The 25,583-nt window shown below is 37.4% G+C and overlaps 2 protein-coding genes across 3 annotated transcripts; one reads left to right on the forward strand and one right to left on the reverse strand.

Moving 5' to 3' along the window:
- The first annotated feature begins 4,860 nt into the window (after positions 1 to 4,860).
- On the forward strand, positions 4,861 to 10,557 carry cdkn1d (cyclin-dependent kinase inhibitor 1D). 2 transcript variants are annotated; one of them, XM_028451523.1, is made up of 3 exons: positions 4,861 to 5,047; positions 7,907 to 8,398; positions 8,891 to 10,557. In XM_028451523.1, the coding sequence occupies exons 2-3, from the start codon at positions 7,912 to 7,914 to the stop codon at positions 8,947 to 8,949; spliced, it is 546 nt and encodes a 181-aa protein (XP_028307324.1). In that variant the 5' UTR covers positions 4,861 to 5,047; positions 7,907 to 7,911; the 3' UTR covers positions 8,950 to 10,557. The 2 variants fall into 2 exon arrangements, with proteins under 2 accessions (XP_028307324.1, XP_028307323.1); XM_028451522.1 differs by lacking the exon at positions 4,861 to 5,047 and adding an exon at positions 5,113 to 5,545.
- Positions 10,558 to 11,545: 988 nt separating this feature from the next.
- Positions 11,546 to 25,145, reverse strand: slc37a3 (solute carrier family 37 member 3). The gene is made up of 14 exons (XM_028449681.1): positions 25,064 to 25,145; positions 22,859 to 23,044; positions 19,530 to 19,644; positions 18,801 to 18,893; positions 17,886 to 17,969; positions 17,643 to 17,788; positions 17,172 to 17,268; positions 15,669 to 15,753; positions 15,343 to 15,548; positions 15,114 to 15,255; positions 13,929 to 14,030; positions 13,627 to 13,826; positions 12,438 to 12,503; positions 11,546 to 12,354 (listed from the first exon to the last, which is right to left on the reverse strand). The coding sequence occupies exons 2-14, from the start codon at positions 22,933 to 22,935 to the stop codon at positions 12,262 to 12,264; spliced, it is 1,506 nt and encodes a 501-aa protein (XP_028305482.1). The 5' UTR covers positions 22,936 to 23,044; positions 25,064 to 25,145; the 3' UTR covers positions 11,546 to 12,261.
- Positions 25,146 to 25,583: the final 438 nt, after the last annotated feature.

A 25,583-nucleotide genomic window follows, 5' to 3' on the forward strand; every position in this document is an offset into this window, starting at 1 on the left:
GCTCACCCCACCATGCACTCCACCATATGTTCATAAACAACAAGCAGCTTCTTCTAGATTGTTGTCAGATAACTGCAAATTAAGCCTGTATTTGTGACGCTTTATATGACTATTGTTGAAAGACACTGAAATGTCCAACGTTCGTCAGTAATGGAGCGGAAAGCCTGGAATAACCTTTCAGAGGGGCGTCGGCCAGACAGCGAGGCTCTCCTATGACTCCTGTATTACATCAGTGAACACAGCAGCAGGTCGGTCACTCCTTGTGTTGCATTGAACAAAGCTCTGTAATAGCCTGTAATATTAGAAGGAGTTTCTCAATTACAAAAGAAAAGAAGAAGTGTGTGTGTGTGTGTGTGTGTGTGTGTGTGTGTGTGTGTGCGTGTGCGTCAATGAGTGTGACAAAGTCGTTGGAAGGTCAAAGGTTAGCAGTCATTCAAAACACAATTAAACAAAGTTTATTTATTTTTTGTTTTTTATTTAATGTTATGCACAGTACATTCACGTTTCTCAGTAATAGAAAAAAAAAACATGACATCATAAACAACAGCAATAAAGAAAGGAAAAATTGAAATAAAGAGGCATTGTATAAGGTTGATCTGTCTAGGTTAAATATGTTACAAAGCAGTCAGAATTATAATCTTTAAATATGTCATTTATCAAATTGAATGTATGGATAGACTTCTTATTATTGATGAATTTGATGGATTCCATGTCATGTTTACACTCAATGCTGTAAAGTGTGGGTTAGTTTTCTGGAATTTAGAATGAAACAAAGTTTGTTTGACACAATATGTCTTAAAATGTGTGTTTCATAATGATTGAAGCAGTCAGTAGGAAAATGTAGATCTCTATCTCTTAAAAAAAATACAATTTTTGTTCAAATTTAAACTGCCATCCTAAAAATAATTAATGCAGTTTACTACATATGTGCTACATATTGAATTTTTATTGATTATACATATTTCACTACATAAAAGACATAATTGGAATATGCATGCAGACCATCAATTATTTCATATTTATTATTATTATTATTATTATTATTATTATTATTATTATTATTATTATTATCTAATTTAATTAATGCATTCAGAAGAATTGTATTGAGTCACTATTACACAGAGGGATTCACTCTGATTGGGTCATTGGTTTGTTCCTTTTTCAGTGCTTGCAGAGTTTGTACGATCACGTTCTGAGTGTTTGGGAGTTTTTGGCAGAAACGACTCTTTCATCACACAATCTAAAAACTGTACAATTCAAACTAATCAAGATTTGACTCTGGCTTCTTGAGCCTCATCACACAGGCCGTAATGATGGAGGGACGGTGTGAAGGAAGTGTTTGGAGATCAACCGCCGATGAAATGAAAGTTTAAAAGTTGCGCTTTAACACAATGAAGGTGTGAAGCTTTGGGGGTAAACCACAGAAACCATGAATACACTGGTTTGAAATCTGAACTCTAGGTTGGGTTCGATGACTATAAGTAAATGGGTTCATCCTTAGTTGGCAGGTCTGTGTGAGCGTCACGATACTGTGAGAAAACTTCATGGATTCATCAAAACAAAAGTATTTATCAAACCGCATTCAGATGAAATTAATATGTATCTCAAGTGAGCAATGCTTGAATAAAGTGTAGTCATAGAAAAGCAAAGGGTAAATGGTTCCTATATGAAAGTCTCAACACTTTGGGCCACGCCTCTAAGGGAGAGGTGGGCTGCCATGGGACTTAAGGGGTTAAGGGTCTTGCTCGAGGAACCACGGCAGTGAAGATTGATTTGCTCACACCAAATCTTTCCCCTAAATTCAAACCATGACCACCCAGTTAAATTTGAATTTAGTTTTAGTCATAGTCTTTTGCCAAATTTAGTCAGGACTATTTCACTTGGTGTAATTTCAGTCAACTGAGGTTAAGATTTTAGTCAATAAATACATTTTAAAGGTTAAATTACCATTTATCAACCTGATGTGGGATGGTAATAATGTTTGTAAATACACACAGAAAGATCTGATGATTAACATGTACGACCACATGATCCCATGAGGTGTGACTGGATTTTGTCCCATGTGACAAAATTATGGTTTCATTTTTATTAGTTGACAAAAATGTAAATATATTTTGATAAACAGTAGTTTTTATTCACATGTATTTAGAAAAAAAATAGTCATAGTCTCATTATTGTCACCTAAAGTGTAACTAAACCCCTGGTTTTGGCTGACGAGGGGGAATTTTGAAAAATGCCTTGATTATGGCGCAGGTAAAACACGCCCAGTCGATGAAAATCTCCAAAGAACAATCTATGCTATGCTAACTAGCCACTGAACACTAACTATACCTCTCTATTTACAATTCGCTCAATCTATCCTACGCACCACTGAGTGCAGAGCCCACATGTGCAAGTTTTTATAGGAGGGGGCGGGGCTAAAAGTGCTTTTTTGTGATGCACGATGATCCAATAACGTCACAGAATCTCGTTCTCAGCCAATAGCAAAATTCAATTATAATAGTCGTGTTTCAACCCATAGAGGGAAGTCACTCTTACATTTTACAACAAAATATGCCAAATTCAAACACTTTGACTTAAGTGTGGATATGAGAGTTGGACCAGAATCAATCATCGTCAGTTGGCAAACACTTTAAAGCTGATATCCAGAGTTTCTGAGAAATCTATGTTTATGTATAATTTTTTTGAAATGTAAAAAAATACCTAACTAGTCTTTTACTATGGTCTACTTCCGGTGGTTATTCATATACATTAAGTCCCTCTTTCGTCCTATAGACCCCTATACAAATGGAAACAATCGCCGAGTGCACCCAGCCAATAGGCTTCGACTTCCTGTTTTTGAGACTGTCAATCAAAGTGAATGTGGAACTGTGCACGGAAACAAGGCCGCGCGTCACAACAGCAAACATGTAAATATGATTTTGGCTCTTACCTGACCCATAGACATATATCAATGCGACCTGATGCAACCTTATTATGTTCCGCGATGCGCGTGCAAAAAAATAGAGGCGTGGCTTCTGGTAGATTACAGAGGCAGGGGGAGGAAGTGGAGCTGTTGGGGGCGAGACATTCTCTCAGAAACTCCGAATATCAGCGTTAAGATTCATTGTTGCCACCTACTGGACTGGGAAAAGAAACGGTCCAACATTTGCCTACTTTGGTTCTACTTTGGTTCTACTAAAAGTGACGTGAACCTGAGCCAGTTCACATAAAACCCCCAGAGTTCACAGACTTCAGAGACGAATGCCTGATAAGTGTGTTTCTAAAATTGTCCAACAGCTTCTTATAGCAGCTGTCAGATTCTTGGAGATACTTCCTTGTGCACCAATCACTATGGAAGCTACCATCACACTAGTGCCTCTGTTTGTTGAACCCTTTCATATCTCTGGTGTCCTAATCAGCAGATGCTGGATGATGGTGCTCTGTGCTGCTGACCCACATGACACCTGCAAGATGGGAACGCACGTGGCTGCTTGCTGCAGACTGTGATCAAAGGTTAACACTCAACAATGGAAGAAGTTGTGTCGTATGGTCACCATTACACAGCAGTTTAACTGTGCAAACTATTATTAATCATTAATAACCTGTCAGTGGAAACTAAAATAGGTCTGGTCAGCTTTCAGCTTGGGCTGTGAAAGCAGACATTGTTTTAACTGGTGTGCCTGTGTCACTGCAGCACGAGCTACAGCGTTAGGAAGGGAAGCTGTGATGTGGAACACATCAGGTGCACACTGGTCGGGCGTTTACACACACACATCCTCTGGGGCGCGTCCACCACAGAAAGCAACTCCTCACAGACAGACAGGGTATGCGTCAGTAGGTTTCCACACGTAGCAACAGCAGCTAGTCATTGGTTGGCACAGACAGACCTAATTTGGTAAAAAAGCAGCGAGAAGAAAAAGGGAGGCCGACTGTGTGCGCGCGTGTGCATGTGTGTGTGCGCGTACTGTATGTGAAGATGTATGCTTATACAATGATATATACATATACATACACACCATACTGTATATGTATGTATATGTAATTTTGGGGAGTATATGTGTATGTATATGTATTGTTGTGTATATGTAGATGTGAATTACAATACAAGTGATAAATACATTTTATTTAGGCCATAAAATCAATAGTTCCATTATGTAATTCCATTGTGAAGGGGTGGAAGTTTATAAGTTATACTTCTTCTTGCTCCTTTTTAATTATGTATTTGATGTATTATGTCATGTTATGTATTATTATTATACTGGAGGTGTGCACTTGTATTTAATCACTGTTTGATTATATAAGATCTATCTATCTATCTATCTATCTACAGTATCTATCTATCTATCTATCTATCTATCTACAGTATCTATCTATCTATCTATCTATCTATCTATCTATCTATCTATCTACAGTATCTATCTATCTATCTATCTATCTATCTATCTATCTACAGTATCTATCTATCTATCTATCTATCTATGTATGTTTAAAAGTTTTGATTTCTTGTTTGTTTGCATATTTAAATTAAACTCTAAAATTAATCTATCCACATGGTTTTTTCCACGTTGATGTATAGCTCTGTTTGACTCCATTTAGCTTATGGAAGAAACACTACATCAATATTAATGTGTGGTAATGTACCTAAAAATGCACTTTTTTGTAACATAATCTTTCCCTGTTTTGTAAAATTTCACTTTGAACCAGTTGGACTGAAAGTGTTAACTTTTAGGAACACCAGGTTCTGCTTTCAGTAACACGCTTTTTCAGTTTTTTCCATGAGACTGGGGCTATTTGAACATAAGTAGGGCAAATCCAGCGCGAACTACTGGTCACGTTGCAGCTCAACGTGACTTGAGGAGGTGGACACCCTGCGTAAACACAACGTCATGCAAGCACTAGTACACGGGAATGTGTGTCACATATAAGCAGGCTGGGCAAATGGAAGCCGATGCCAAGATATTTGACCTAATTCCGTTACTCAAACTGGGATAGAAGCGACGCTCTGGGCGCGAACTGGCACAGAAAATACCCGGCAATCTACAGCGCTGGGGAAGACTTAAACTTGGTAAGAAGTTGTTAATCAAAAGCTTTTTTTTTTTGTACTTGTGAACTTTCTATGTAGTTTGGTGGAGTTGTTGCGCTTTATTTGCCGGTTTGGCTGTGCGTAAAGAACTTCTCCGTGCGCTCTTGTCGCGCTTTCGGACTCTTTTCATCTCACGTTGTGTTTTCCAATATTAAAACGTATGGATCGTTGTTTACCTCCTGGCTCAGTTCCAACTACTAGGACCGTTTTGACGGTGATTATGTGACCTGACTTCTCTATACGCCCTTCCCTTTCTCAGACTCCACAACAAACAGTAGATAAGCGAGGGGCGGGGTCTGCGGTACTGTATAGTGGGTAGTGGCTCCGCGAAGTGTTCAATGTGACCGTGTGTTCGCGTGGTTGGATTGTCACCAACTCCCCATCTCTCCTCTGGACTCGAGCAGTTGTGCGTAAATTTGGAAAGAAAACGCGTTAGCGGTGAATACCCGTTTGGAACAGCTTTACGCACGGACGCTGATGGTGAGATTTGATTTGTTTTTGCTGCTTTTAACGCCATAAAAATCATTTCTTTCATTATGTTTTATTCATTTACATTAATGTTATGCAATTTAATGTTTGTATAACTTCTGTTTAATGAGAAATTAGGCACTAAATGGATGCGTTTAATGTTTTTTTTGCTATTACGCCAGAATTAACTATCTCACACATAATCGTCGCTACATTTGATGTATTTGTGTTAAACTAATGTCAATGATGTGCAATGTAATGTACAAGCATCATGACAAAATTGTGTGTTGATTGTGTTGCATCACACATGTCATTGACCCACATCCACATCGTGCAACTGTAACTGCGTCACATACTGTAAAACTGAACTTTTTTCAATCTTTTTTTTTTTTTAACCATAAATGCAAGATTTGATGCTTCAGACAAACTAGTTCAAAATATTTTTTTCTTTGTGTTTTTCTGGAAATTTGAGGATTTTTTTTGGTTGGATATCCTTGGAACTGGAAACCTGACCTACTTACCACTGGAAAACAACTTTCACTAGCAGAGAGGGGAGATAAAAAAAGGGAGGGGGGGCAATTATATTTTAATAATGTAGTCATTATCTCCGAGCGGAAAATTGGAGGTGTGCTTGTTATAGGTTAAGATTTTGAGGTTAGATTGAAGTGCGCAATTGACTGATCCCATAATGTCGTTTTTTTGAAATGTACATGTGTAGTAACACACTTACCCAGTGCCCTTATCCTGCCCCTCTTTAACCCTTTCTCTGCTGTTAGTGAGCTTTCCTTTGGGGGGATTCATGGCACAGCAATAACTGCAGTGTCTGAGTGTAGTAACCTGAAGACACTAAAAGTGAACATATTAAAGGGAAGTTTTCTTTATTCTAAGAAACCAAATCTTGATTTCTGACAACTCTTAAAAAAAAAAAAAAACTTTGAATACACCTTTCTTTGTAAAACAAGCTGAATATTTCCGACGCTGCTGTGATTTTAATTATAGAAATTTGTTTGAGATTTTTTTTTCAGGGTTTTACAAACTGTTTGTCGTGGCCCAAAGTAGGCCAAACCACATTTCTCAGGTCCCCTGGACTAAAAGAAATAGACTTGATAACAAAAAATAAATAAATAAATAAATAAAATCTTGAGTGCACGTTCGCCATTGTTATTAGCGATTTATTTTTCCTTGGATGAAAAAAAAAAAAAACCTTATGATTTTAGATGTGCACTCAGATATCCTCTTTGACAGATATATGCAATTATCTGGATCAGTGGTCCTGCTCAGATTCAAATGAAATATTGTTTTTTTTACAGGTGTATATATGTATATATAGTAAAAATATGTCCCCCGGGGGGAGGTTAAAAAAAAGAAGCAAAAATACATCTTGCTAAAAAATAAAAAAAATTCCACTGTATTTCAGATTCAGATAATTGCATTTCTGTTTGGTGATTTAATAAAAAAAATATATATATATTGGCAAGATATAAAAAATTGTCAATGATTATATGTTTTTTTTTTTTTTACTGCATTTGTAGTACGATACAAAATCAAAACAGAATGTGGTTGGCTTCATATTTCAATGGGGTGTTGTATTCAGCACCACTGCTCTAATGACACGAGTGCAGATGGAAACATTCCTCCGTGTGTCTCTCTCACTCTTAATTTTTACTCCATGTGGCTCTCACCGACCTTCAGCTCTGACCTCTGCCAAACGCCCGAGCAGGTGGAGAGTCAGGTTTATATGCTGTCAGCTCAGGTGCACTAATTAGTTACTCAGTGTGTTCTGGGCATGTGTATTTGATCCCATAAAACACCAAAAGGTGCTGGAGGGCAGGTAGTGCTGGTTTGTTTGTTTAACAGCACACATCACACCTCATTGAATGCCTTAGCGCTGAGATCACTTTGCCTCACGTCATCTAAGGGTGTAAGGAAAAATCTATTTGGGGATATATTGCAATATTTCACCGCGCAATTATTGTATCGATTTAAAAAATGTCAAAATCTTTTTTTTTATGCAAAGCACAGAGCAGTGAGGTTATGTTTTACTCTGCGTTTGCCTCTATCTGTCAGTGTGAAAATTGATAAATGGGTCATGGAACAGGTGATTAAACTATGGTGATGTTCTGGCTACCAAAAAAATAAAATAAATAAATATATATATATATATATATACAGTATATATATATACCATTAAATTTCCCATCCACACTGTGGATCTTCTGGTTGATGATGTCGTAGTTTCTCTCAGAGTCAACAGCTCAATGTTGACAGGTAGTCATGGTAATCGCAATGTGTATTGCATCGGGATATACCACATCGTCCGATGCATGGCAATGCACACCCCTAACGTCGTCTGTCTGTTTTTGTTCTCTGTAGGAAAAATGGCCACGGCTTGTACTTCAGAATCTACAGCAGCGGCAGACTCGGTGTGTGAGTCCGAGACGTCTCGCCTGGGAGGCATCGAGGCCCTCAGGTTGAAGCGAGGCTCGGTGCGGAGGAACCTCTTCGGTCCAGTGGACCACCAGCAGCTGCAGCAGGACTTCCAGCGACTGCTCTGCCTGAGCATAGAAGTTGCCAACAAGCGCTGGAACTTTGACTTCCAGAGCGACATGCCGGGCAAAGACTCCGACATCGAGTGGGAGGAGCTTCGGTGCCAAGACGTGCCGGCGTTTTACCGCAGCGCCATGGTGCAGCGGCGCAAAGCGGGGGCGGAAAGATCCAAGAGGCGGATGTCGGTTTCCTCCTCCGGTGAAGGGTCTTGTGCTTCTAGCAGCTCGTCTGGATCTGGGGACGAGTTTCTTGAAGTGACCACAAAGAGGTGCTATCGGATCCAGAGACCGTGGAAACGCAGGCAGTCATCAATCACAGGTGAGTTATTCAAACATCTCTTTATTCTATTCTATTTATCAGCTAATATGCAAGATTTCAATTTTTTTTTCAGGAAATTTGATTTCCTGACATGTTTTGACTGTGAACTGTCAGTCTTTCTCAGAGGTATCTAATGATTGCTTTGATGTACAATATCACTACGAGTTCTCTCATAAGAAAAGTATCAAAGCATCTACTGATCGCTCTCTTATCCAGAGACCATCGGGCCATAAGGACACATGAATGCGATCAGTAGATGCTTTGGTGCTTTTCTTATGGATACATCAAAGGAATCACTAGATGCCTCTGAGGAAGGCTGACAGTTGGCAGAGAAGACAAAATTAACTTGCAAGAATTAATTATCAGCTGTTTTTCATTGATATTAACCATGATGATGTAGAAAAAGCTTTTTTTTTTTTATTGTATTGTATAACAATACAATCTGTTGCTTTACCATCTTTATTCTAATCACATTTCTCTTCCATTAAACAGATTTCTTTAAGGTGAAGAAGAGGAAAATGCTGCATTACAAAATGTCTTCCCGACAATAAGAAAACAACAAGAAGTGATCCTTATCCTCACCTAATGCAGCGTATGTGTAAATATGTAGCAAATACTCAGAGACTTTCCACGAACTCAACGACTTGACAAGTGCCCGAAGCTACATTCCTCCCAGTATATCAAGCTAAGACAACAGAGACACTCATACTGTACTGTAAACTCCTCATACTGTTCTACTTATCTTCAACCATACTGTGAAACCATACTGAATGCACTCTTTAAGGAGTGAACGGGAACAGGCCGACGTGTTTTTCAGAGGCCTTAAAAACTACTTGACCTCAGTGCTTGACCTTTCTCTATGTCTTGCCACAAGCCAGAGGAGGTTTAGATTAGACGAGTTGCTGTTCCTGGAAACACGCAGCACACATAAGTCTCACCCCCCGTAGCAGGGGTCAAAGCCTCACTCTGGGGCTCAAAATTTGGCAGCAAGTCTGTAATTAGTCCTCCAGGTTATGGGTCAGTGGAGCAACTCAGGTAGCATCTTCAATTCTGATTAATAATGGTTGTTCATATGTGATTTATTTATTTATTACACATGATGGCAGGTCATCATTAAAACAATGTTTGAAAAAATAAAAATAAATAAAAAAAAGAAGAAGAAGAAGAAGAAAACAAGTAAAACAAAGCCACTGCCTCCAATTTATGCCTTAGACTGAACGTGGCACTAATTCCTCAACTTTGGCCACTAATGATCCATCACAACAGCAACAACATGTACAACTTAGTAAGTCTTTTTACTATATGAGTTTTATAATATACACATAATGGGGTTGTAAGTTTATCCCTAACCATTACCTCCTTTGGTCGTATGTTTTGGTCAGCTTTATGCTTTGAAACAATGTAGCATTTTTCCATCCTTTGTCTATATTTTCTTTCCTAATGTAGGTGTTTGTTTGTATTTATGTATGTTTGACTGTTTGTTTGTTTATTTTTAATTGTAAGTGTTAAAGTAGTGGCTTCTTAACCAAAGGGAACATCGTGCCATCATCATCATCATCATTTGTATCAAATGAAAGAAGGAAAAAAAAAAAGCACAGAAAACGTCAGAAATTTGGCTAAAAACTGAAGTAAAATGAAGATATCATTTTAAAAGCAAATTTTTTTTTTTAAACCATCTAAAAAAGAGGAACAAAAATTAAATAGGAATAATAATTAGAAAAAAAATTGCTTTCTAATTTATTTTTGAAAAACTAAAATAATTTTTTTTTTGTTTTGTTTTTTGGACGTTTTGTCAAATATGATACACAAGGCTGTATAGTTTGATTCAAGTGTGGTTAAAGACGCCATAACCTGCTGTGACTACCTCATTCAGTGTTCCAGAGACATTCATTAAACCCTTAGAAACAAATCCATCAGTCATTAGAGCTCACACACACAAATAATGGCGAACGAGAGACGATTCTAATGATAAACTTGTTTTGGTTCGTGTACAAGAGTCAGTGGCGCGCTCTGCGTCTGTGTGGGGGGAACTGGGCTCCCTCGAGGAGGAGCCCCCCCCCCCCCCCACCCCCTCTTAAATGGTCTCTGACAGCGTTCCCAGAATAGAGCAGAGGGATCTGAGTGGAGGGCGTGGGGGAGGGCGGACAGCAGCAAAAGGACAAACTTTGAACAGAGTTTCACCATCTAAAGTCTGGATCAAAGGATTTCTCCAGCCAGACAATTGGCCTGTGATTCAGACGAGCTTTTGTCTGCTACCTTCAAAGTCTCCCTCTGTGTCGACCCGTGTGAAAAACCCACATGAAAGCAGGAGTTTGTTAACATGTCGGGTTTAGTTTGGACCCAATAACATGTTTGTGTGTTTCTTCTTTTGTGTGTTCAAGACAAAGCCTTCAAAGTTCATTTTATATTATTTTTCTATAAGGACGTAAATAAAAACTCTGGATTTGCTTTTTTCAACTGAACATGTCTATGGTTTTCTCAAACTACATCTTTGCACTACTTTAAAATTGTGGAGAAAAAACGTTTTTTTTTTTAAAAGTAATGTTTGAAAAACTACACATTTGTTCTTTTGGTTCATCCTCCTGAAATGTCAAAACTGTTGAAAATATATTTTGTTTGTTTTTTTTTTGTTGTTGACATTTTCCTCCAATCTGTCAAGAGGAATTCATACAATTAATCTAATAAAAAAAAAAAAAAAAAATCAAAGCAGTCTTTTCTAATCATCTGTTGTTATAAAGCATAATTTTATATTTCTGGCTTTGTAAATGCATGAATGAATATTTGTGTACCATTTGTAATAATTATCTGTAAATAATACAGGTTTTTGTACTCCTAATTTACAGTTCAAAGTCTACTTCTTTGCTGTTCTGGAAGTGTTTGTATCATTACTAATGCTGAAAAAGTTTATTGCTGAATTGTTGGTGCACTGTTGCTTTACATAAAGTCATATGGAGCGTTCAAATTAATAAAAAAAAATATTGATTATATAAATCATGTTTTTGTTTTTTCATGCACGATGAAAAAGGCGGGAAATTAACTTCAGGTAGCACCGCCCCCTGGCGGTTGGGTTTGGTAATACTATTTTGAATTATGCAACCAGGTCTAAATCTTAATTTAATACAAATACAAAAATAAAAAAAACAATACTTTTTCAGTGAAGTTAAGATTTATTTTAAATCATTTTACACAGGTTGAACCTAAAATGTCATAAAATTGCACAACAGAGTTTTGACATTCCACATACAGTTCATATTACATTCAAAATACATTCCTCATTTAGAGAAAAACACACACAGAGACGCTCATTGTACCTTTTTCCAAACAGTTGATGATATTAAAACACAAGCTGATAATTCTAGTCATGGTGGTTCTGAAATGTGTGGCAATAAAATCAGTAAATAAAACATTTAAGACTATTATTCACATTGTCCTGCTTCATAAAAGTTCACATTTAACCAAGTGAAACAAGTGGTTAGCTCATGCCACCAACTGACAGTGGCGTTGTAAACTAAAAATGAGGGAATGATTAGCTCATGTCAAGTACCAGTAAGTGGTTATCACATGTTGAGGAGTACAGGATGCCCCGCCCCTTTTACAATGACGTCATAACACAGGAAATAAAAAACAAATACAGCTCCATTAGAGCCTTGATCATCACCGTACTCGTACTGTGCAATATCTAGATTATCATACAACCCCCTTATTATTAATCCATCCTAACATCCTATGATTCTGATCCATCAGTAAAAACTCAAACACACTGCTGATAAAAAAATCATCAGCATTATTTACATTCATTGATACGTTAAAATACAGTATGTACACGTCCTGTGAGTGACTTCATGGTGTTCAGGCAGAGGTTCTCACAGCTGCCTCTGCAGAGCTCGTCGCTCGCTCCACATGCTGCGCAGCTCTTTGAGCAGCAGAGGAGAGATGAACATGATGCTGCCTCCAGTCTGTGACGGAAAGACGACACGGGTTGTGAACAATGAGGGTAAAGTTGGTGAAAAACAGCCTCACTATGATTCCAGCGTCTTACCATGACTATAAAGAAGTAGAAGACACTCATCCAGCCCAGGTTGCTCTCAATCAGGGAAACCAGATACTAGAAGATGATAAATAAGTGCTCAGTGCAAAGGTACAAATGCAACGTTTTTGGTCTCATGAAGCTATAAGTCAGGGTTGGGGTCAGTTACATTTTTCAGTTACTATTACATTTTGTGACTGTAATTTTGCTGATTACAATTAAATTACAATTATTATTTTCCTCCTGAAAGTCAATTACAATTATTTTCTCAATACCTTAAGTTCAACTACAATTTTATTAACTTATATTTATCGTATATAGCGCTAAAAAACAGCCCATATGGAACCAAGTGCTTTACTGATGATCTCATGTAGTATGTATTTTGGTGTACGTGTATGATGAGATGTATGTGCATTTGTGTTTGTGTACTATAGTTTTAGCATCTTTACATTTACATTTTAGTGCGTTGATTATTATATTTTAGTTAAAAGCCCAAATAGAGACCAGAGATGGAATTTAGCAAAAGCTATAAACTCTTTGTACAAAACATCAGTTACATTCACACTATTGTTACTCTTTGTATCGTCCTTATTTAAATAAATTCCCTTATATCCTAACCCACTAACCCACATGTGTCAAACTCAAGGCCCGGGGGCCAAATCTGGCCCTTTAGAACATTTACGGTAATTTTTAATTCGAAATTGTGGAAAGAACTCTCCATATTTTCACAAACAACTGCACAAAATTCCTCTAAATTACCCAAAAATTGGTGACAAAATCAATGATTTTTAAGTGAATTAAACCGATATTGAAAACTAGGTCACAGTGATGTTCAAAATCTTTCTTTTCCCCCCACCTAAAATCTGGGGCACACTTGAGAATAAACTGGTCCATATTTGGCCCCTGAACTAAAATGAGTGACACCCCTGCACTAACCCCTAGCCCTTCTAACCCTTACCACCTGTATGTGGGGGTGAAGATTCACTCACAGGAAGTATTAAAACTTGATATGAAACATATTTTAATAATTGTTAACTACATGTGTGTAAGCCATAGACCTGTAACATGCTTCCCGAGTTTTATGCCAATTACAATTACAAAGTCAATTATCTGAACTCAATTACAATTATGCCGTAACTGTAAATAATGATCAATTACGCGATTAAAATTGACCACAACCCTGGTACAGACTCATGTTTACCTGTCCTGCAGCAGCCCCGATGCTTCCTGTTCCATCCACTATACCAGTGACGGTAGCCAGAGCCTCCTGACTGCCCCTTACAGCCTCCTGTCGGCCCAGGTCAGCTGATATAGCCGAGCTGATCATGCCGGACGGACCTCCGATGAAGAAGCCGGTGGTGGCGAGGAGCACAGCGTTTATCACCTGATCGTTAGGAGATCCTGAGGGTAAAGAGGCACACGCACACGTCTTTATTGCTTTATCAGCACTTTGTGGTTCAAAAGTTGAGTTAAAAAAAATCCCATAAATGTGCTCTAACTTACGGCTGTAGCCCACCAGAGCTCCCATAGCCAGAGCCAGACTCAGGGCCAACACTGGTGCTCTCTTCCCCATTAGGTCTGAGATCAGACCCTGAACCGTCGCACCTGCCAGTGAACAACCAAGAGGATGGAAGGTATTGAACATGAAAAGAAAACAGGGGTAAATACTAGGGATGCACCAAAATGAAAATTCGTGGCCGAAACCAAAAACCAAAAATGGGAAAACCTGGGCCGAAAACAGAAAAACATTATTAGTCCCATTGCATGTGTCCTAATAACTTCACTAAAATCAAAGCATTGCAATTGTATACATTAATATTAATGCTTTAAAGAATAAATCAATTAAAATATTTGTTTAACACTGACATTCCAACAATGCACATTATAAAATAAATTAAATTAAATGTTTAACTTGACCCCACTTATACATTAAATAAGGTTATACAGGTCTATAAGTGACTGGGCTGATGAAAGAGTCAAATGAAATATGTTCTTACATTAAAACACAAAGTGCACTGAGGTTCTGAATGAAGAGCAGCTTCTCTGCTTTATCACAGTGACTCTGTCAGCTTTACTCTCCTTTCCTTTGGGTGTCTCCAAGCATGTTCTCTGCTTTCATTGCAGCGTGGATCATTTCTTATGCGCGCGGGTTTAATCCCATCCAAGAAATGAACTTCGTAATGCGGACCACGTACAGTCGTGACAAAGATCAGAGGATCTCTGTGAAACGTGCGCTGACAGACTGAAATAAATTCTACTGCAGATGTGCAGCCGTGCGTCAGGCTGTCGTGTAGGGGTCTGTGTTGACGGAGGGCTACACGTAACTACAGTGTAGATGTGACACAGAAACATAAAACACACTTACATGCTCAGTGTCAAACTCTGCTTAGAAAACGCTTTAGTGCTGAGATGTACTGAAATACAACCGCTCCGTTGGTCCGTGGAAAGGTTGGTCCGTTTACAGAAAAGCGCGCTAGTGTCTTGATAACATCCTGTTTCAGTTCAGTTGTTTCGGTGAGATAAGTGTTTTGGCCAAAAACTAAAAATGCACTTTAGGGCCATTTTTGGTGGCTGAAATTCGGTGCATCACTAGTAAATACAGTAAAAAAAGCCAAAGCTAAAGATATTTAGCTTAAAATCTAGTTTTTGGATGAAACTGAGTAGATAATAGAAGTTGCTAAAGCCTACCGATGATTCCCCCGACATCGTACCACACTGAGAGCCGGTCAGCCTCGGCCTCCTTCCATTTGTAGTTGTTGCTCAAGTAGAACGGGAGCCAGAAGAAGAAGGAGTAGTTGACCAGTTTCAGACAGGCATACGCCAAGGAGTACTGCACACGCACACACACACACTTCAGAAATGTTCCCATGTTGGAAGCTCATACTACTATATTCTATATATCTATCAATTAACTGACAGGCAGAACTCCGGGCAGGCAGAAAGCCTGCAGGAAGCTGACAGCTTGTGGAGGCTCAACCTGAACCTCCTCTGGCTCCTGTTCATCCTGCTGCTGTCTGCAGTACACGTGCACCTCTTCATCCTCCTCGTCACTCATCAGAGGCCTGTAACTGCCTGTGTCCGTCTCCACTGGGTTCAGGCCAGTCCCTGACTCCACATCCAAACCTGGGACACACACACACACACAAACACATCTCCACTATTTACTGAAACTTAAAAAAAATCAAAGCCACTGACATAAGTTCCTTTGATCGATAAAAAACAGAACAGAACAGATTTCCGTACCAACTTCCTTAGGAGAGGTTAGAAGGCCGAAGAAAACCACCACTCCTCCAGCAAACTGTACCACCGAGGTCACCAGGAAGGCATACTGCACACAGTCAGCACACCATGAAGCCACTCCCTGGCTGCACTTGTGTTATAGTTAAAGGGATTAGAAGATCTATGCCTAACAAAACACATTATTTTATTGTTATTAACTTTTAAAAATGGGACTACTTTACCGTATTAAAACCTGTATTCTGCCATCTTGAAATCACGTGATTGATGAAGTCACACATCCTCATTTGCCTGTAAACATCCCATTGTTTTCTATTGGAGTGAAACATTCATTCAGCTTTTTAGATCATTTAGCAGCTTTTTTCAGTCAAAATGACAACTTGTGCTGCTTTTAGTTGCTCTAAATAATCGGGAAAAGATGAAGATGTCGATGTAAACCTCTTTGGTTTGCCGAAAGAGGATAAAAACAATTGAGACCCGAAAAAAAATCTATGACCGCAGGGGGAGACCGTTCTACTACTCTGCGGTTTGGTAGTAGACGATGAAGCAGAGAAGAAGAGCTCAGTGCGAGACACGCTCTTAGCAAGTAATCACCAACTGTTGAATGACTCCCACCCAAAAGAACTTCTATCCTCAGGGTTTGTGCATTTTTATTCTCTTTTGGTAAAACAAAGAGGGCTACATTGACATCTTTAACTTCTCCTGAATATTTAACATATGTGTCAAACTCATGGCCCGGGGTCCAAATTTGGCCCTTTGGAGCATCCAATTCAGGATGCTGGAGAAAGCAAAAATTACAGAGAAAACATAATCATTGTGTAAATGAAACTCGCTTGACTACAGTCATTTTTAATGTTAAACTGTTGAAAAAAACTCTGTTATTACAAAATCCTTAAATTTTCCTCAAATTATTACACAATATTTACATATTATTTAAATAGAAATTGGTCACAAAAATCAAGGAAATTTAAAGTGAAGGGATTGATATCTGTCACTTATTGCTTGGATATTGTCGGTTGCTTATATATTTTGTATTTTATGTATACGTAGAAGTGCAAATTAGGGCACAATAATGTTGAAATTACTCGTTTTTTCGCACAAAATCTGTGCCCCACTTTAGATCAAACTGCTTCATACTTGGCCCCTGAATTAAAATGAGTTTGACACCCCTGATTTAGACCAAAGCAACCAAAAGCAGCACAAGTTGCCATTTTAACTGAAAAAGCTGCTAAATTATCTAAACAACAGGCTGAATGTTTCACTTCAGTAGAAAACAATGGGATGTTTACAGGCAAATGGGCGTGTGACATCATCAATCACGTGATTTCAAGATGGCGGAATACAGGTTTTAAAACGGTAAAGTAGTCTCATTTTTAAAAGTTAAAAACAAATATGGTGCAAAATAATGCGTTTTGTTAGGCATAGATCTTCAAATAAGGACATTTTAAAGATTTTAGGCCACATTTGTAAAAACAATCAGTGGGGATCCCCCTTTAAATAATACCTCACCTCATATCCATATTTGAGCATACTAGAAGCCAGGAAGGCACCCAGGATGTTTCCCACAGAGGCACAGGCACTCCATAAACCAAATATGAAGCCTCTCCTGGAAACACAACACAACCATGTCTAAATGTCGCTATTAGATTAAACGTGTGTAAACAAACAACATGAAAAAGCTCTAATCATGTAAGAAAGCATGCTCTGTAAATGTGGGCGTGGCTTCAGAGGCCACTCAATGAGCTGCTGTTTCTGCACTGATTTTGCTTACATGTTTTCCCTAAGCAGGAATCCTGCACCTAAAAGGCCTCTATGTTTATGCTGCAGGACGCTGAATGGACATCATTGTGTGCGTGTATGTGCATGTGTCTCTGTGTGTGGGTGCATATTATGAAGCTCAACTTAACTCAGATAAACTTGTCTAAAAATGTCTGTATCCTGTGTCTGGTTCTAAAATACGATCAAACGTGTTCTCCTCACCCCGCCTTTCCAAACCAGTTGCCCATGACGGCGACCACGCTGGGCCACACTGCAGACTGCAGCAGGCCGTTCAGCACCCACAGCACGCAGTACACGTACACGTTGTAGATGTGGAGCCATTCTGTGACGGTGCCGAACACAAACTCCTGCAGAGGCGAACACACGATAACAGAAACTAATGACCCAATTCAATGTAGTATTTACAAAAAACATCAATGAAATGAGTTGTTTTTCTGCACTGACCACTACAGCCGAGCCACACAAGCCCACACAGAGCACGTAGCGTAGGTTCACTCTGTCTCCGATCACGCCGCTCAGATACAGACCCTGTATGGAACAGGCAACAGATTCAATATTAGGGGTGGGAACCACTGAGTACCTCACGATACGATACAATACGCGATACAAAGCTCACGATAATGATTATCTCACGATATGACGATACTGCGATTATTGATATATTGGTCAGAAATCAATCTACGATAATCTATGACATAACAAGAAAAAAAAAAGATTTAGTGAAAAAATAAAATTTTTAGTTTGTCTGAAAGACAATAAATTGACATAACAATGTAAACAAATAAGTATCTCTAATAATGCTTTCTGTAAACAAAAAATACAGTCTTTCTTACCAGTGACACCATTATATTGCAATATATTGGTTCCTTCAACAAACAGTGACAAAATGTTTGTGAAGATGTACCTGCACATTTTAGTGAAAAAGAAGAAAAGGTTTTGGGACAAAAAAAAAAAAAAAATCGATACTTAGCGCGAGCATATTGATAATCGATCATGCGATATATATCGCCGTATCAAGATATCGTCACACTCCTATTCAACATCATTTCCCATCCAGTTCAGCTAGTGTTGAAAGCCCATTTTACGTTCAGTTTTTACGCTCCTCATCTATGAAACAAAAACTGTCACACTATTTTATCTGGTATTATCCTGTTTTATTGATTGATTTTGTTTTACATTTTTCCTCATTTTCAAATGTGATTTTTATGGTGTGCTAGCGCTACTGTGATGTTTGTTTTGTGTAAAGCACTTTGAATTGTCCTGTACATGAAAAGTGCTATACAAACAAACTTTTCTTGACTTGACTTAAGCAATGTCTGCACTTTTAAGAGGAGGGGTCGACACAAAAAAAAAACTCACCACAGCGTAGGAGAAGAGGAAGATGGAGTCCAGCACTCCAAGAAACAGGGTGGCCTCATTTTCATTTGCAAACAGACGATTGTTCTCCCACGTCTGACAAAAGAACAAAAAACACGTTAAGTTAAGCTCACGTTTGTCTAAATCATTTACAGGTAGCGGGGGGGGGGGCTGTTATTATATGACATGACACCTGTCATTAGCACGAATAAGGCGTCATGAAGGCTGTCATTAAGTGTCGTTTGTTACCCTAACCCTACCAAACCCCACTAGATCCCTCCACCTACCCCAAAAAATGCCAACGTAGCTCCAAAGGTGTCATAATTTAGCAAAAGACACTTAATTATAGCCTCCATCATACCTTATTCATGCTAATGACAAAAATATGACAGCACAATGTTGGCCTTTAGTATTTTTTCTTGTCTTCTTCAAATTATTTAATAAGACTATTATTCTACTCATTGCACTAACTGGTACTGCTTCATTTTCTACATTTCTTGAAAGAACAGTTTAAATAATAAATATCTGAATAGTGCAAAACAAGTAGAGCAGCAGTCTTAAAGGTGAGCCTGGGGAGGACAGAAACCTTCCCTGGGGCAGAGGATTAAAAGTTCTGAAAGCAGGGCCACGCAATCCTTCAGATTTTGAGGTTTTAATTCTAAAGAGAAAGATTCCCAGTACTTTTTCCTTAATTGTCTGCATAGAAACAGTGCAGTAATGGTGTCCCTGTACCTCATTGGGGGAGAAGGCAACCGCTGAGTCATTCTGGAAAGATGGCGTCCACTGAGCAGAGATGCTCACTTTCACATTGCTGAACGTCTTCCTGGAGGCGTGCAGCAGCACATAGCTGAAGAGGAAGTGACAACCACAGACAATAGAGAATCATGGGAAAACATCCAGAGTTGTGATTGCAAAATAAACCATACCTTGCCATGGTTCACAGCCAGTAACCATAGTTACAATCATTTAGGAATGGAAACATTGGATTCCCAAAGAATTGTAACCCTTACAACCAATTTCTACCACATCAGAATTGTGCACCAGCACAGCACCAAAACTGTTGCAACTCTGCAGCAAATACGCAGAACTTCTATTTCTGCTGGATACTGGAGCTGTGCTGCAGCAATTTAACAAAAATAAACCCGTGTGGGACAGGAAGTAGTGCATTGACACAGAATAAAATACTAGAATTATATTCAAAATACAATACTCCGTGTTCAAAACAGATTGTAATTCCATCTATTGACAGAGGAAAATACCGACGAAGCCCATTTCGGACTCAGGGAAATGAAATCTGTCCACTGATGCCACAGTTTTGAAAAATTAACACAAACCCTATCCCTTGTTTGGCCCAAAATTTGTGTGTTTCGGGCTCTATTGGACTCTATCCGAAAACCAAGCACATATTCAAACAAGGGGGGACCAGACCTTTCCGTTGATACTATGTTTGTCCTGATCCGAGCACTTTTAAAATTGTATTTCACATATAAATATTGCATTTATCCATGGTTAAATCACACACATGTATCGCGCGATTACACATGAATTAGCGGGATCTACTGAGTCCTTGCTGCAACAGCTGCGCAGCAAAACTGGAGGCGATGGGGATTGCTGGACTGCAGACTGAGTTACGCAGCGGTTGGTGCAGATACGCATCGAGTGAAAAACCAGAGTTAATGTTTGGTCACATCCTGTGCTCGGAGATTAAAAAAATGGTTGCGATGATTAACTTGCAACCCACAGTTATACGTCTGACAAATAGAAGTTGCAGTGTTACTAGAAAACATTCACAAGCAATAGAATGTATAATGAGTTTTTGGTATAAAATATGCATTTAGATTTCATTTTTTACTTAATAAAATCATAGTTTAGACTTCATAAATCAATGACTTGAACATAATTTCCTCCAAAAAGAAAAGAAAAAGGTTGAAATGGCCGCTTACGATATTCAACGTGATATCAGAATAAAGTCAAAACACTTCTATGCACTTGTCTCCACGACTCCACATCCCACAATGCAATGCGCGGAAATATCAACAAAAAGAGTGTTTAGGGTGGAGATGAAAACAAACTTTCAAGCAAAAATTTAAAGCTTTTTTCCTTTCCTTTTGGTTTATATTATCTAATAAAAAATGATCAGGGGTAGCAGCTTTAACAGAGACTACGCCTTTTATCTTTTCATTGACTCATATTACCGTAGGTTTTGCTTTCTCTGCTGATTTTAAATGCTCTTATTGATTTTTAAACTGTTAAATGTTTTCTGTTGCACTTTTTAATCATGTAAAGCACACTGAATTGCCTTGTGTATGAAATGTGATTTACAACTAAATTTTCCTCGCCTTTGTTTGAGCAACGCAACGTGGGAATTCTTTTTCGGAGTTGTTTATATGATAAACAATAGTTTCAATTAAATACATTTCGGCATCCTAATAGGTTCAATTCTAAATTTCTGAAGCACAAGTGTCAAACTCAAGGCCCGGGGATCAAACCCAGCACTTTAGAGCATCCAATTCAGCCCGCAGGAGAAAGTAAAAATGAATGTTTGTGTAAATAATAGGGATGTAACGATTCACTCAACTCCCGATATGATTCGATTCACGTAGACAAATAATGATTGAAAAATATTCCTTTATTTTTTTGGGAAAAAAACTAGAAAATACTGTACTATTTTCCTTTTATTTTTCATTGTCAAAAGAATCCCTTGATAAACTATTCAAAACAATGCAATTTAACTAAAAATAAATCTAAATCTAAATAAATAAAGGAATAATACAAATGAATGAATTTAAATTCTGGTTCTACAGTAAACAATGCAAAACTACATAGTAGTTCCTTTTCTTTTTAAAAGTGCAATTGAAAATGTATTTTGTGCCTTAACAATTGGACTTTAAAAAAGAAACCAGTCTGCATTGTATTTACGTCAGATATTTGTTTGAACCAGCAATCTCAAACAGTCCTGCAGTTATTCTTAAAATTGTTTCACATAAATTAAAAAACAATTGGTCACAAAATCATGGGAATTAAAAGTAAAGTTCCTGCAGGGACTGATGTCTGTCACTTATTGCTTGGATATTGTCGGTGCTTTATTTATATGAAAAATCAATTTGGCAATATTTCATTGCGCAATAATCGTATTGATCCAAAAAAAAAAATCCAAATAATTTCTTAAAATCATGTTTTCTTTAATGAAAAAAAAAATCAATTACCAGTAATTTTGCTAACATATGCATAGCATGTAAATGCCTGGTCACTAGGTGTCAGTGAACCACATCAGACCTTGTTAAACTACCTCCACTCTTCACTGCATTTAGACTGGAAGTTGATTACACTTTATTTTCATAAAGCTTACTGGGCACGTTTATAGATGTATTGATTACTTTTTTTTTTTTTTTTTTTTTTTTTTTAGAATTTAAGAACTTAACAGAATCAGAATCTGTTGTAGAAGCAAAAGTTAAACGTTTTTTGAAAAATGTGCCACTTGTTTTTGATATCAGTACTTGAATTACAGTTACCATTTTAAAAAAGTTTAAAAAAATGAAATAAATTGTATTTTAGAGCATTTTGTACTTGTACAGGTGAAATTTGTAATTATTGATATCTCAATATATATTGTATTGTTTCGTATCGCCATATATCGGGACAAATCATATCGTGACATCCAAATTGTGAATCGTATCGTCAGATTCATGGTAATGCACACCCCTATTATATATCATTTCTCAGTGGAAGAACAAATTAGGGCATAAAATTGCTGTATTTGCTTATTTTCCATCTAAAATCCGTGGCCCACTTGAGATCAAAGTGGTCTGCATTAATTTAACCCCTGAACTACAATGAGTTTGACACCCCTGACATAGAGGATCAGATGTAATAATAAATTGAAAATTCAAACTTCAGCATATTTGGCAGTAAACTGGGTCATTAAACAATAAACCAAAAGATTTTATAAAGTTTTGTTAATCTTTGATCCTAAGATGATCCAGTTCCTAATACAGGAGTGTGTTTGCAATGCAACGCTGCTTTAGCAGGATCTCTCAATGACAAGAGGAATCTGTATTTACCTAAAAAAGGTGAGGAGGAAGACAACCAGATGATGATGGGTGTACTGTGACAGGCAGCCACGGCACGAGGGAGGCATCACAGGTACTACTGGAGGGAGGAGGAGGAGGAGGAAGGAGGAAGGAGGAGGAGGAGGAGGAGGAGGAAGGAGGTGGTGTTGGCGGAGCTCTTCTATGGGGAGTCAGTCACTAAAGCAGGGTAGACACAGACACACACATCACGAGAAGGACAAACTTGTGCCTGAAGAGGGAAAATATTATCATGACATTTGTTTAAAAATATTTTCAAAGTATTTTTTTTAAGAAAGTATGAATACAGGTTTGTAGGGGTGTTAAAAAAATCAATTCATATCGATAAAAAAATTATAATTTATTTTTTACTTTTATTTAACCAGGAAAGTCTTTTCGACTGTAGGAGACATTGTAACTGCACAAAGAAGTGCTGAAACCTGGGCATGTTGACCAGCTTGTGTTTTTTCAATAAAATCTAAAAAAAACCTACTAACTCTGTGCATTTATTTGTTGTTCTACGCATATACCTCAGTTAAGTTGCACTAAAGTCATGTTGCACTAAAGTCAAAGTTGGTTTAAAAGCCACAGGCAGATTATATGTTATTTTTTAATTTTAAATTGTTAGCACATGGCATGTTAAAGCCAATGTTTTGAGTGTAAAATATGCCAATAACAATATAATTCATACATAATGTTCTCATGAAGGTGTACACATTTACAGAGTAGTTGTTTCTTAAGTCATAAACAGACGCTTTCCAAAAAAAATTCAATATCATGGAAAAGTGTTAATTTCCATAATTCCATTCAAAAAGTTAAACTTTCATAGATTATAGATTCAGGGCCCACAATTTAAACAATTTCAAGTATTTATTTTTAATTTGGGCTTCCAGCTCATAAGACCCATGAAAACAGGAATTCAAAAAATTAGAATACTGGGAGAATAAAAAAAAATGACCATTTACTTTTCAGTTTTTGCAGAAAAAAAAGGAGAAGAAGAACTGGACTATTGGCCAGTGGTCCAAAGTCCTCTTTTCTGATGAAAGTAAAGTGTTCCTTTCATTCGGGAATCAAGGTCCAAGGGTTTGGAGGAAGACGGGTGAGGAACAGAACCCAAGCTGTTTGAGGTCCAGTGTGAAATATCCAGTCAGTCAGTCATGATTTGGGGTGAAATGTTCTGTTCCTCACCCGTCTTTATATATACATATAATACATATATATATATATATATGTATTTTGCATTGAAGCGGGTTCTATTCTCAAATTACAGCATGTGCAAAATTGAGCTCTGATGACAATTTTTAAATTTATATTATTTAGTTTCATTTTATTAGATTAGTTTTTCATAAATGAGTGAATGACGTACACATTTTTTTTTCTTTGCATGATAATACATAAATTGTCATTGTCATGATTGGACAACGTTTGCAATTAATATTAGGATGGAAATTAAAATAGAAAATATTATTTTTTAAATAATTCATTTTTTGCAGAATACAAAACACAGGAAAATTTAAAGTGATTGCTTTCTTTTTAATACATTTTAAACTATTTTTAACTGAAAGAAATGCAGTCACGACACTGGATGTATACACAGAATATTGCTCTTCCTCCAAAAAAATAAAATAAAATAAAATAAATAAATAAAAATAACAGAAAAAACATCGATTAAAACGTACATTTTTATTTAGTTGACCAACATAAAATGCTTTGCACTTTTTTTTGCTGATCGTCCTAAAACTAATTATAATGAAAACGCACATACACATCTGTATGAGTTAAAGCAATATTTACATAATTCCTTCTGGAATTATGTAAATATTCCAGAAGGAATGCTCCAAACAAGTAGAACAGCTTCGTGTATGTACGACATGGTTGAAATACTCTGCATAGCGATCAAATAGGCCAGTGTATAGAATGTACAAGCACCAGAATCACTATATGAGACTCATTTATTGACTGGTGACTTTATATAAGTCATTTTCATTAGGTCAGTGCATCTAATGCGCTAATGTGTGTTATCTAAAGGAAACAGGTGCTGCTTTCACAGCCAAAGCAGAGGTTTATTTTCCCCTTTTAGAGTCACTGACACAACACATCACCGACCAATGAGACACAAAACACAAAACACGGCTACACACCAATAAATAAACGTGAGGAAGTGTTCGTAGAGCTAAAATAATCACCATAAAGTCTTACCTTTAAGGTGTTGTCTGTGGCGCGGTATCGCTGAGTTTGTGTTTACACTGGTTTCCTGTGTCACTGCCATCAGAGCTAGTTGGTGCACGACCGCCACCACAGGACAGGAGTGGTATTACACCTTAATAAAGCCACTGGAAATAGCACATATTTTTGATTTGATTTATTTATTTTTGAACATATATAAAAAAGAAAAACAATAACAAAAAAACATAAAATAAAAGGAATGTCACAAAACAAGTTATTTTCCAAAACAAGTCAAAAACACAAAGTGAGAAGATTTCAGTCAAATCATTTACACGTTCAAAAACATTTAGCAACAAACCACAATTGCATAACGTATGTGAATTTTACGTTGCTTCTGACCAGATTTACAGCAACATTTGTGAATTTTGTAATATTATTTTCTTGTAAAAATATAATGTCAATGTTAAATCTAAATGTTAAATCATAAATCTTAATGTAAATGCTAAATGTTAGATCTAAATATCAAATCTAAATCCAAATGTTAAGTATTAAA

Source organism: Gouania willdenowi, chromosome 6 (assembly GCF_900634775.1).
Source record: "Gouania willdenowi chromosome 6, fGouWil2.1, whole genome shotgun sequence".
Classification (NCBI taxonomy): Eukaryota; Metazoa; Chordata; class Actinopteri; order Blenniiformes; family Gobiesocidae; genus Gouania; species Gouania willdenowi.

Excerpts from the sequence above, each read along its gene's own strand:
- slc37a3 (XM_028449681.1), bottom strand. The coding sequence starts at position 22,935 with ATGCCTCCCTCGTGCCGTGGCTGCCTGTCACAGTACACCCATCATCAT. Across the intron at positions 19,645-22,858 it reads TTCCTCCTCACCTTTTTTAG|CTATGTGCTGCTGCACGCCT; the intron begins GTAAATACAGAT and ends CTTCCTCTTCAG. Across the intron at positions 17,269-17,642 it reads AACTGGTTTGGAAAGGCGGG|GAGAGGCTTCATATTTGGTT; the intron begins GTGAGGAGAACA and ends TTGTGTTTCCAG.
- cdkn1d (XM_028451523.1), top strand. The coding sequence starts at position 7,912 with ATGGCCACGGCTTGTACTTCAGAATCTACAGCAGCGGCAGACTCGGTG. Across the intron at positions 8,399-8,890 it reads CAGGCAGTCATCAATCACAG|ATTTCTTTAAGGTGAAGAAG; the intron begins GTGAGTTATTCA and ends TCCATTAAACAG.